The 13,654-nt window shown below is 43.4% G+C and overlaps 1 protein-coding gene across 1 annotated transcript; it reads right to left on the bottom strand.

Moving 5' to 3' along the window:
• Positions 1–509: 509 nt before the first annotated feature.
• LOC123159778 (UDP-glycosyltransferase CGT-like) lies at positions 510–2,184 on the bottom strand. The gene has a single exon (XM_044577588.1). It carries the CDS (start codon positions 2,132–2,134, stop codon positions 710–712), a length of 1,425 nt encoding a protein of 474 aa, XP_044433523.1. The 5' UTR covers positions 2,135–2,184; the 3' UTR covers positions 510–709.
• Positions 2,185–13,654: the final 11,470 nt, after the last annotated feature.

Raw genomic sequence — 13,654 nt, 5'->3', positions numbered from 1 at the left:
AGAAAACACAGGACATAGTTTTTTTGGATGGGTGAGTGTAGTCAGAAGCGGGCGTGGCAGCGGTCCGGACACCTAGAGAGACCGCCTCAATTTGTCTCAGGTTTCAAGAAAAAACTGTCCAAACCGATCGGCGGACCGATACAGCTCAGGACCCCATGGTCCAGACGGATGCGGCCGGTTTGGTTTCGGCGTTGGATATGCCCCTAACAAAATTGGCTGGCCAAAAAATAATCTAAAGACTCCTGGACTCTTTCCCTTTTTTGGCCAAAACAGCAAAATTATTAGAGTGGTGGTGCGTTCTATGACATTTGACATACCACAAAACCCATCCACTGATACATAGCGCTATATGGTCCGTGAAGCTCGGCAATGCTACACGTACGGTTACAGGAGTTTTACAGGCTGGGCTAAGGTAGGATGTGTTGATTGGCGACTAAGATGAAGCGGGCCTCATTCTGAAAATCAGGGGGAGAGATTAATGAGGAGAGAGGTCAGTGCGTTAAACCTCGTAAAAAAATCTTTGTAAGTCTAGCATTTTTGCGTGAAGCTTCTACACTTACGTACCACTCGAGACGTGATCTTTAGTCAACTGCTAGCAGACCTAGCAGAGAAGCAATAATGCTAAACATACAAAAAGTGGCTCCACGATCCAGGAGAAGGCATCCATCCAACCTGATACCGGTGCTTTAGAAAGTGGTCGCTAAAACAGTCAGCTGAGCATGGCGAGGAACTCGTGCATGCTCCGGTAGCTGGAGCCGCCTGGGGCGACGGCCTTGGTCGCCTCCTCGCGCATCTTGGCCGCGCTTGCCGAAACCGCCTCATCGCCCATCACCTCCTTCACCTTCTCCCCTATCTCCGCCCCGCTCACCACCGAGCCCTCCTCCTCCTCCTCCTGCCAGCTCCAGTGCTCCATCCACGCCCCGAAACCGCCGCTTCGTATCACCGTCGCGATTATCTTGTGGTCGCCCAACGTCGGCCATGCCAGCATCGGCACGCCGTACGCGGCCGCCTCCGTCACCGACCCCCATCCGGCGTGGCTCAGGAACAGCCCCACGGCCGGGTGCTTCAGGACCGCCTCCTGGTCCACCCACTCCTTGGTCACGAGGCCCCGCCCCTGCACGCGCCCCAGGAACCCGTCGCCCAGCACGTCCCTCAGCTCCGCCGTGTCCTCCCGGTCCAGTATCGTGGTCTTCACCACCCACAGGAACCGGCAGCCGCTCGCCTCCAGCCCGGCGCTGATCTCGCGGATCTGTTTCAGCGCGGCGGCGTTACAGTTGCCGAAGGCGACGTAGACCACCGATCGTGCTGGCTGCTCCCCGAGCCAGGCAATAGGCGAGTCCGCCTTATCGCTTCTCGCTGCGGTCGGCGTCGACTTGAGCGGGCCGACGGCGAACACTGGAGGGAATCCGGGAACTACCTTGCCGCCCCGCAGGGCAGTGAGTGCCTCTGGCTCCAAGGCATCGAACGTGTTGATGAGCATGCCGTCTGCTTTGGCGATCTCGCGGCCGTTGACGATGAACTGCTTGGTGAAGAGGCCGTCGGGGTTGCGCAGCACACGCGGGCAGTAGTCTAACGGGAGGTGTCGAACGCCCGGAACGTCGACGTCGCCGACGAGGTGGTCTGCGTTGGCGCCGTCAAGGTAGACGGGGAAGTAGGCAAGGAATGCCAGCACGGTTGCGCCGGACGTGAAGAGGACGTGGCATGGGAGCTTCAGCTCGTTCTTAGCTACGGGGATGACCTCGGAAGCCAAGGTGACGTCCGTGATGATGGCCGACGCGCGCGGCGCGGCGCTGGCGATGAGCGGGCCGAGGAGATGGGCCGACCGGCGCAGGGACTCCCACCGTAGGAAGAAGGGCTCGGTGTCCGCAAAGGCGGAGGCGTCGAACGGTAGGAGGTTGAAGTCGATCCGCCGGATGGCGGGGAAGGCAGCGAAGAGGCCGGCGAAGTGCTCGGCCTCGGCCTCCGAGACCGTCGGGAGGGCGGTCACGACGGAGATGTCCACGCCCATGTCTGCGATGGCGGTGATGAAGCGGGTGAAAGGGAGGAGGTGGCCCATGCCTGCGCTCGGGACGAAGACCAAATGCGGTGCGCTGCTGCCCTGGTGGCCGGAGCTCGGCATCGCCGCGGGAGACATTGGCAAGAGTAGTCGGGTTTGTGACTGCGAGGAGTGTGCACTGGCGAGCGTCTCGTCTCGAGTGGGGCAAAGCAATTAGCGGCCAGTTCTATTTATAGCCGATACAGTAGCATTGGATACCATTGTCCCGGCGAGTATGGACTCCTATGGAGAAGCTGCATGGGCGAACGCTACGAACGCTTACATGGTCGGCACGTGCATCGGCCTGCTTTGCATGTGAGACACCTGAGTACCCGTAAGTGGAAAATCTACCGTTAACCGTACCTACCGGTGCATCTGGGACCGTTCGTCTTGGCATCAAGATCAATGTGCCGAGTTCACGTATACATAGGCGAAACATTTTTTTAAGTTTTTAGGTGTGGTTAGATTCACATCTAGATGTGAAATAGTATCTCACATCTAAGTCTAGAGCAGTTGAATCTTCTATCTTTAATATTCGTGCAAAACGTGATTGTCTGCCTGCTGTGCTCGCTCGGCGCGTTGTCTCGCGCGCACCTTTTTTTTTTTTTGAGTAACAACGCTCTTTATTCAAAGATCAATTTTTTCAGAGATACAAAGGTGAGCAGGGGGGTCACCTAGCCAGACATGCCTCCCCACATCTAAACTAGTTGCCATCCTAGCTAGTCTATGAGGCTCGACATTACATTCGCGCTGTTCGTAGCTGAAGGAGCACTCCGGGAGGGTCGCAGCTTTATCCCGAATATCATTTAGGATCATGCAGTAAGGACCCCGATGAACGGACTCACGAAGCTCATTAATGACTCTCAGACAGTCGGTTGCAATACTAATGTTATTCACATGCAGATCCTCGGCCAGTGATAAAGCCTCTCGACATGCAAGAGCTTCAAGGGTTGTGGAATCCGTCACACCGTCGAACACCACTGCCGACGCACCCAGATACAGTCCATCATGACTCCGGCATACAACACCAACAGCGCCCTTGTTCAGATTCTTCGCCACTGCGCCATCTGCGTTGAGCTTCACCGTTCCCGGAACCGGCCTAATCCATTTTGTTTGCTTCATATTGGCTTTGGTAGGATCATTTCGGGACTGTATCGGTCTACTGCAGGTCTCAATCTCGTCAAGATAGCGCCGGGTAAACAAGTGTGTAGACAAAGGGCTCTGGAATTCCCCTTCATGAATGGCGCGGCGTCGAGCCCACCATATCGCCCAGAGAGTCACAAGAACGTCAACAAACTTAGCACTATCGAGTGTCCTGCTCAGACCAAACAACCATAATTTTGCAACTGGCGTTTCATCACCAAAAAGAGGGATGGCCGAATCATCTTCTCGAAGGCACCAGACACTCTTTGCCAAATTACAGTCTAGGAGGGCGTGCCTCCATGAATCAACAACTGCATTACATATCGGACACGCCACTGAGTCCGTCATCTTCCAGCGGTTCCGCTCCTCACTGGTGGGCAAAGATGCCCGGGCAAGTCTCCAAGCAAATACCCTGAGCTTTGCTGGAACCTTGACCCTCCATAGCTGGCGCCAATTCTTCTCTTCCTCCTCTCGGTTGGAGTCTCCTGTCGCCTCATGGAGCCAATCTTCACGCTGTGTCCCAGGTCGCTGCTAGTGCCAGGATCGGCTGTTGTTGGTCCTTTTTTTTCTTCTGGATATTGGGCTGACGGGCCGTTCTTTGTCTATAGTCCACTCGCATTCCTCTCCAGAACTCTTTTTTTTTCACATCTTTTTCACATCTTTTTTATATCTAGAAATAACTACCTCACAACTAAGTTTACAACCACAGGATCAAACTTGCAATAAGGTTTGTACAATTGAGAAATAAGCTGTAACGATGTGATTCAGTCCCGGTCGATGTGTGTTCTGTCTCAAGTTTTTTTTTTTGAGGGATGTGTTCGACTACAGCCGCGCTTGCCAAACCACTCGGCTAACCTACCAGTTCGTGTTAATTGACAGGCTTTTAACCATTTTCTATTTTCTTTTTTCGTGGAAAGAGTTTTTTTTCTGTTTTTCTTTTCTTTTTCTTTCTTTTTCTTTTCTGTTAAGCGCGAGATTTGTTTTTCAATTTTGTAACTTTATTTCATATCGATGAACTTTCTTTCAAAATTGATGACATTTTTCAAAATTGATGAACTATTGTCAAATTTGATGAACTTTGAGAAATGTTCAGTGTGTATAAAAAATGTTCATCATGTATAGAAATTTTGTTCAGCATGCATTCAAAAGGAGTTCATCGTATTTAAAAAAAATGTTTTATGTGTATTTGAATATTTGTTCACCATACATTGAAAAAATGTTCAGTGTGTATAAAAAATATTCATCGTGTAGAGAAATTTTGTTCAGCATGTATTCAAAAAAAATTCAGCGTATTTTAACAAAATGTTCAGTGTTCTTTGAATAATGTTCACCCTATACTAAGAAAATGTTCAATGTTTATTCAGAACTATTTTTGAATACGCGGGCTTTTTTTGCATGCTCCAGAACTCCATCCGTAGTATTTGAACATATTTTAAATAATTTAAATGTATAAATGCCACAGTGTATTGTGCAATAAATAGCGCGTCTATTTTCTGTTTATTTAAACTTTCGCGGTTGGTATATCAGCTAGCAGTTAGCTGGTGCAGTGGCTAGCCTCAAAGTGTGGAAGCGGGATGGCGCGAGGTCGAATCCCGGCCGGGAGGTATTTTTGGCTGTCATTTTTCTCGTTGCTTTGTTGCGTGATCGTGGACCGGCCCATCCAACTGATGCTGCGGGCGCCAGATCCCTTGCGCGGCGCTGAAGGCACCCTATAGGAGGTCCCCTGCTTGCCCCCCCGTGTCTAGCCTGGGTCTTGTTGTTGTGGGCCTTTTTTTCTGCTGTCAGCTGCGTTTTTCTAATTCTTTTCACATGTCCGTGCTACGACCCAGTCCTAGTTTTTCTCATTTATCTACACTGCCATTTGACTCCCAATGTTTTTTGTTTGTTTCTGTTTCCGTTTTATTTTATTTTTATTTTCTTTTTTCTATTTCATTATTTGTTTCAAATTATGAACTATTTTAAATTCATGATTTTTTGTTTTTATTTATATTTTCAATTTTCATCTATTTCTCTTTCCTATTATTATTTATTTATTTATTTAAAATTCATGAACTTGTTTCCATTCTGTGATAAGTTTGCTTTAAATGTTGTGCAAATCTTGATTGAGGGTTATTTACTCACGCGCGCTCTATGTTGCGTCGTATGTTTGGTGTCTACTTGTTGACCTGTTCTTGCGTGTGTCTTTTGCTGTGCCGTTTTCGCGAGGCAATTTGGGGTCTCGTTTCGGATTGTTTTGCTAATTCTCATCTAAATGAGAGTTAACAATATTTCATCTAACAGACATACCGTTAGATACACGTGCTTCTAAGTCATGTTCGTTGTCCTTGTGTCGTGTTTTCTGTTTGTCCCTTGTCAAGTAGTAAGGCCTGATATAATATTTTTTAGTGGGCCGTTATTATGTTTTGTGTATTCTTTTTTTATGGGACTAGCTTTTTTGTGGAGGCCACGTGTCTTTTTATTCCCTGTTTTGTTTTGTTTTTTATTTGGCCATGTAAGTAGAGAAGAATGCAACTAGATTTTTCGTTTTAGATTTATTAAATCTAATCTTGATGAGTTTTAACTCATCTAAGTCTATAACTATCTGATTTGTTTGCTTTAATGTTCGCACAAACTCGATCATGCATGCACGTGTCACCTTGTTCTTTTTTGTCGCGCGTCCTCTTGTCCCGTTTGTTTTGTGTCGTCATGTTCTCGTGTTTCTTTTCACATGGGCCCATAAATATCGTCGCTTGGGAGGCTCGACGATGAAGCTTATCCCCCATCTTTTCATTGACCGACCTTTGACCCCTGTTATATTGCATGTGTTTTATTTTTCATTTCAATTATAGGTCCACCCTTGACATGTAGACTGTAATTTGTTTCATCCGAGTTACAAGTCGACCATTGACTCGCACCTGGGCTCATAGTTTCATAGTTGTCCCAGGTGCAAATCCACCCTCAACTCGCAACTCGAGCATGTGTTTTTGTTTTTCATCCCAGGTGCAGGTCCACCACTGACACGCAATTGGGCTTGTAGTTTGTTTCATCCTAGTTGCAAGTTGACCCTTGGCTCACAACTTGGATCACAGATTCGTAGTTGTTTCAGGTGCAAGTACACCATCGACTCGCAACTGGAGCATGTGTTTTTGGTTTTCATCCCTGTTATAAGTCCATCGTTGACATAAAACTGAGCATGTAGCTTGTCTCATCCTAGTTAAAAGTCAACCCTTGACTCGCAAATAGGCTCATAGTTGTCAGACTTGCAAGCCCACCCTCGACCCGCAACTGAAGCGTGTGTTTCTGTTTTTCATTGTAGTTGCAAGTCTACCCTTGACTCGCAACTAGGACCATATCACCTTGTTACATCCCAGTTGCAAGTCGATGCTTGACTCGCAAATGGCTCGTAGTTTTGCAGTTGTCCTAGTTGCAAGTCTCCCTTGACTCGCAACTGGGCTCATAGTTGTCCAAGTTGCAAGCCCACCCTGTACTCACACCTAGAGCATGTGTTTTGTTTTTCATCCTAGTTGCATGTCTGCCATTTGATTGCAACTGGCTCATAGCTTGTTTCATCCCAGTTGTAAGTCGACCCTTAACTCGCAACTAGGCCCGTAGTTTTGTAGTTGTCCCAGTTGCAAAGCCCACCCTCGACTGGCAACTAGGCTCTTAGTTGTCTGAGTTGCAAGCCTACCCTTGACTCGCAACTAGAGCCTGTGCTTTATTTTTCATCCTAGTCGCAAGTCCATCCTTGACTCAAAACTAGGCCTATTCTTTATTTCATACATAGTTGCAAGTCAACCTTTGACTCGCAACTAGTCACTAATTTCATAGTTGTCCCAATTGCACGTTCACCCCCGACTCGCAAATGGGCTCGTAGTTTTCCGGGTGCAAGTCCACCCTCGACTTTGCAATTGGACATTTTTTTGTTTTTCATGCAAGTTGCAAGTCTAGGGTCGACTCGCAACTGGGTTTTTAGTTTGTTGTTGTCCCAATTGTAAGTCCATCCTCAACTCGCAAATGGTGTCATAATTTTGTGTAGTTGTCCTAGCTGCAAGTCCGCCCTTAACTCGCAACTAGGCTCATAGTTTATTTTTCACCCTACACTAGTAGAAAAGAGGGCAAATCTCAGAAACATTAGTACCGGTTTGCATATGAGCAGGCACTAATGTGTCCATTAGTGCCGGTTCAAATGACTAGGCGGGAGGAGATATTTAGTACCGGTTCGATGCGAATCTTTAGTACCGGTTCGTGCCACGAATCAGTACTAAAGGTGCTGGCCGGGCACCAGCATCTTTAGTACTGGTTCGTGGCACGAACCGGTAGTAAAGAGGTTGTGGCAGGGCTATTTTTAGTCCCACCTCGCTCCCCTAGCAAGATTTTGACCATCTTAAATATGTTACTTCCTAAACTATCACAAGCATTTGGTCTTCATTGAACTCTATGTGTAGGATCTGTGGCTGCAATAGGAGTCTTTGCCGGTTCTTAAATCGGTGATAGATTCCTATTGACAAATTAGATTCTATACAAAAAGATCATTGATAATCAATGTATTTTTTATGTACTTCTCTGTAGCAGTAGCGCGTTTTGGCTGAAAGGCGGTACTGATCAATGTATTTTTTCTACGTTCAGATGCACAATTTAAATATGTTATTTCTCAAACTATCACAAACATTTGGTCTTCATTGAACTCTATGTGTATAATTTGTGGACTCAATATGAGTCTTCACCGGTTTCTAAACCGTTGAGGACTCATATTGACAATTCAGATTGTACACAAAAAGATCATTGATAATCAATGTATTTTTGATGTATATTTTTACATGTTAACGCCCTCACTCTCTCCACTCACTCGGCCTCCCCCTCAATCCCCCGCGACGTCATCAATTTCCAACACGTTCTGACATCATTTGTCGTTTTCCAGTAACTGATTTGTTTAGATCAGAGCTAAATGGCCGTGAAATTGAAAATCACAGCAAACAAAAACTACTCAGAAATAAAGCAGAAAAGAAAAAAAAACTATATAAAAAATATTCATAAAGAGACTAAATACAACAAAAAAACTACTCAGAAATAAATAAAAGAAAAAAAGCAGAAAAGAAAAAACTATATAAAAAGTTACTCAAAAATAAATAATGCAGAAAAGAAAAAACTATATAAAGCAAAAATATTCACAAATAAACTAAATACAGCAAAAAAACTACTCAAAAATAAATAGAAAAAAAAATAAAGCACAGAAGAAAAAACTATATAAAAAAATACTCAAAAAAATAGAAGAAAATAAATAATGCAAAAAAGAAAAAACTATATAAAAAAGAGTTGGGGCGCTGCCCGGTGGGCCTGCCAGACCTAGTGTCTGCAAATTCAGACCCAGAAGGGCCGGTAGGCTCACAGGGCAGCGCGCCCTAATTAGGCCCAGAAGCCTGGTATATAGAGGAGTTCGAAAGAGCAGTCGTGGCTGGGTTTATAAACCAGTGCGGCTGCTCTTCGCTCGGCGAGGTGGGACTAAACATACTGCATCGCGGGTGGCAGTGCACAACCATTAGTACCGGTTGGTGGCTCCAACCGGTACTAACGGATGGGCCTTTAGTACCGGTTGGAGCCACCAACCGGTACTAAAGGCCCTCGTTTCCCGCCGCTGGGGCTGGCCAAGATTGGCCTTTAGTACCGGTTGGTGGCTCCAACCGGTACTAAAGGCCCCTCCTATATATACTACACTTACGAAAAATCAGCTCCATCGTCGACCACACTTTGTCTCCACCGCGCGACATCGATCTATCACCGCCGCCGCCGCCGCCGCGCCGTTGCCCCCGCCGCCCTCGATCACCGCCCCCGCCGCACGCCGTCGCCGCCCTCGCCGCCCGGCCTTGCCGCTCGTCGTCGCTGTCCCTGTCGTCACCACGCGCCCCCGCCGCCCGTCGTCCCCGCCGCCCGTCGTTGCCGTCCCTGCCGCCCTTGCCACCCCCGCCGCCCATCGTCGCCGCCCCCGCCGCCCGTACGCCCGCTTGATCGTACCCACACACACACATACACACACATACACACACACATACACACACGCGCATACACACACACACTACACACACACATGTACGTACACACATACACACATACACACACAATACTATACACACACATATTTTTTTTACTTATTTTCTGTTTTCTATTATTTAGATGAATTAATTAATATAACTAGTTTATTGCTAATTAGAATGTTAGAATGTTAATTTAGATGAATTAGAACTAGTTTATTTTTAGTAACAAAATTTAGGTATATATGAGATTATTTGAACTAGTTGAATTAATATAAGTAGTTTATTTTTAGTACAAAAATTAGGTATATATGAGATTATTTGAACTAGTTGAATTAATATAACTAGTTTATTTTTAGTAAGAAAATTTAGGTATATGAGATTATTTGAACTAGTTGAATTAATATAACTAGTTTATTTTTAGTAAATGCTTAGTAGAACTAGTTGAATTAATATAACTAGTTTATTTATAGTAAGAAAATTTAGATATATGAGATTAGTTGAACTAGTTGAATTAACATAACTAGTTTATTTTTAGTAACAAAATTTAGGTATATGAGATTATTTGAACTAGTTGAATTAATAGGACTAGTTTATTTTTAGTAAGAAAATTTAGGTATATGAGATTATTTGAACTAGTTGAATTAATATAACTAATTTTTTTTAGTAACAAAATTTAGGTATATGAGATTATTTGAACTAGTTGAATTAATAGAACTAGTTTATTTTTAGTAAGAAAATTTAGGTATATGAGATTATTTGAACTAGTTGAATTAATATAATTAGTTTATTTTTAGTAAATGCTTAGTTGAACTAGTTGAATGAACTAGTTGAATTAATATAACTAGTTTATTTTTAGTAACAAAATTTAGGTATATGAGATTATTTGAACTAGTTGAATTAATATAACTAGTTTATTTTTAGTAAGAAAATTTAGGTATATGAGATTATTTGAACTAGTTGAATTAATATAACTAGTTTATTTTTAGTAAATGCTTAGTTGAACTAGTTGAATTAATATAACTAGTTTATTTTTAGTAACAAAATTTAGGTATATGAGATTATTTGAACTAGTTGAATTAATATATAAATAGTTTATTTTTAGTAACAAAATTTAGGTATATGAGATTATTTAAACTAGTTGAATTAATATAACTAGTTTATTTTTAGTAAATGCTTAGTTAAACTAGTTGAATTAATATAACTAGTTTATTTTTAGTAACAAAATTTAGGTATATGAGATTATTTGAACTAGTTGAATTAATATATGACTAGTTTATTTTTAGTAACAAAATTTAGGTATATGAGATTATTTGAACTAGTTGAATTAATAGCTAGAACTAGTTTATTTTTAGTAAATGCTTAGTTGAACTAGTTGAATTAATGTTTCACCTATATGAACATAGGAAATGTCGTCTGGCGACGAAAAAGATTTCATTATGTGCGAATACTGTGAAGACCAGCGCGGCCTGTGCAACAGAAATTTCCTTGTTGATGATAGGCGATTCAGCATCAAGCTGGATGAGGCCTTCGAATTCGATACAGTAAGTCACAATGACAAGTCTGTTTTCGTAATTAAGCATGACTTATATATGCTTCATTTGCTACAACTTATAATTTTTAATTTTCACTATTCTACTAGCGCATCCCCCTGCCATGCAAGAATTTTTTTCTTGGATAAGATATGTTTCAAAGCTATGGAAACTATGGAGGTAAAGAGAGTTTACCTGAAAACTGAGCATGGTTATACTTTCAACGTCAAAGTATACAATACAAACACGTACACCTATTTTGAATGCAAAAATTGGCAAGCACTATGCAAGGCTTATGCATTTGAGCATGATATGGTTATCACCTTTGATATTCGTCCGGAAGATGATATTGAAGGTAATAGAGACATCTGGGTCGATGTGCAGACGCCTCTAGTTCTACCATTATATGAGTTTTCTCAACTATATTTTTGTCTTTGATATTGCTTATTCAAAAATAATTGACAACTAATTTCTATTGACAGCTTATTTCCATTCAAGCAAACATGTCCGGCGCTTGGTAGATAGGACCTACTACTGTCTCGGAGCTGAACTAAACTGCGAGGAGATAAGTCATTATGTTTCATGGCTTGATGATCTTCATACTGTCAAGACAAATTTTCTTCCTGCACTTAGAATGTTAGTACTCAAAACGTGCGACCAATAGTGATTGTATTGAACTACGGTCACATCTATTTAGGAATGATGGTAAGATTTTTACTATTTGTTCTCACTGCATCTTTTGCATACATAATTTTTTTGCTAAACTTTCATTGCTAAGTATATTAATTAAGTACTATACAATGTTCTTCAACAGGGACTCCTGATGACAGTTGTGCCTCAGGGGATCGAGACTAAAGGTCGCATGTCAATTGTTAGCTTACGACCAAGATATCCTTCATTGCACATGAGTGCATTCAGGATTTCTAGAAGTGATGAATGCTTAATAGTGAAAGATTGGAGGAAAATTGTTAACGATCGCAGAGAAGTACTAGGGGGCAGCAATGAGAAGCGCTTCCCACGATTAGGAGGCAGGATCATCTGCATGCTCCAGTATGATGAATCAGGAGAGCTATACATGTTCTATGCTATTTTACCTGAGAGAGAGCAGCAGGAGTGATTTAGCTAGTGTCATGCTCTTATAGTACTTGTCCTCTCAAGTCCGTGTTCTTCGTCCTGAACTTAATCTCAAAGAGTGATTTGCTTTTGTGGTGTTATGAACGCTTATAATATCATGACCATCATGTTGAACTCGATGATATTTTTGCTTCTGGTACAAGTAAATATTTCTTCTTTAAGCTAGTGTTGGTGGTGATTAGATAGCGGTAATCAAGTATATGCCATATCCATATATATTATACTTGATCACCTAATTAGGTCATCAAGTATAATATGGATATAGGCATACTCTTTATCACTTAGCTAGCTAGCATATAGCTATAGGAATGCATTCGTCGAAACTAATCTGCGGTACTTTCACCTAATGATTTAACAACTAATTATAATGTAAAACAATCACTAAATTAAATTGAAAACACAAAATTAAAGGAAAAATTAAAAAAAACCAAACATTTAGTACCGGTTGGTGTTATGTCATGCCCAATATGCAACCCTATCCAAAAGGAACTCGAAGGTCCCACCAAGGATAGACTCGCATATTGAAACACTTTTGCAAGGTGGATATCATCACATCAACATTACATAATAGATGGGGATACATACAAAAGGCATACAATGCCACATGATTACAACATCACAATACATAAGAGCATCATCCGGCTACGGATGAAACACAAACAGAAACTCAAACGACATCCACCCTGCTAGCCCAGGCTGCCAACCTGGAACCTATCCCCTGATCGAAGAAGAAGCAGAAGAAGAACTCCAATACAAGCAAACATCGCTCTCACGTCATGATCATCGCATAAACCTGTACCTGCAACTGTTGTTGTAGTAATCTGTGAGCCACGAGGACTCAGCAATCCCATTACCATGGGTATCAAGACTAGCAAAGCTTAAAGGGAAAGGAAGGGGTAAAGTGGTGAGGCTGCAGCAGCGACTAAGCATATATGGTGGCTAACATACGCAAATAAGAGCGAGAAGAGAGCAAAAAGAATGATCGTGAAGCTAGCAATGATCAAGAAGTGATCCTGAACTCCTACTTACGTCAAACATAACCCAGAAACCGTGTTCACTTTCCGGACTCCGCCGAAAAGAGACCATCACGGCTACACACACGGCTGATGCGTTTTAATTCGTATCTGGTGTCAAGTTATCTACAACCAGACATTAACAAATTCTCATCTGCCTATAACCACAGGCATGGCTTTCGAAAGATTATACCCTGTAGGGGTGTCCCAACTTAGCCCATGACAAGCTCTCGCGATCAACGAAGGAATAGACCTTCTCCCAGGAAGACCCGATCAGACTCGGAATCCCGGTTTACAAAACATTTCGACAATGGTAAAACAAGACCAGCAAAGCCTCCCACTGTGCTAACAAATCCCGATAGGAGGTGCACACATCTCGTTCTCAGGGCACACCGGATGAGCAAGACGTCGGGTTGGCATAGACCCTGGTTGCCCAGGGGGCGCCGGACATCGCTCGGTTCGGACCAACACTTAGACAAGCACTGGCCCGGGGGGGGGGGGTCTAAAATAAAGATGACCCTCGGGTTGGCCGACCCAAGGGAAAGGGGTAGGTGGTGGTGAGGCAAATGGTAAAACCAAGGTTGGGCCTTGCTGGAGGAGTTTTATTCAATACGAACTGTCAAGGGGGTCCCATAAATCACCCGACCGCGTAAGGAACGCAAAATCCGGGAACATAACACCGGTATGACGGAAACTAGGGCGGCAAGAGTGGAACAAAACACTAGGCAAAAGGCCAAGCCTTCCACCCTTTACCAAGTATATAGATGCATTAATAATATAAGAGATATTGTG

This window comes from Triticum aestivum, chromosome 7B, assembly GCF_018294505.1.
Source record: "Triticum aestivum cultivar Chinese Spring chromosome 7B, IWGSC CS RefSeq v2.1, whole genome shotgun sequence".
Taxonomy (NCBI): domain Eukaryota; kingdom Viridiplantae; phylum Streptophyta; class Magnoliopsida; order Poales; family Poaceae; genus Triticum; species Triticum aestivum.
Note: the sequence above shows the minus strand (reverse complement) of the source record. Positions and strands in the feature narration are given on the sequence as shown.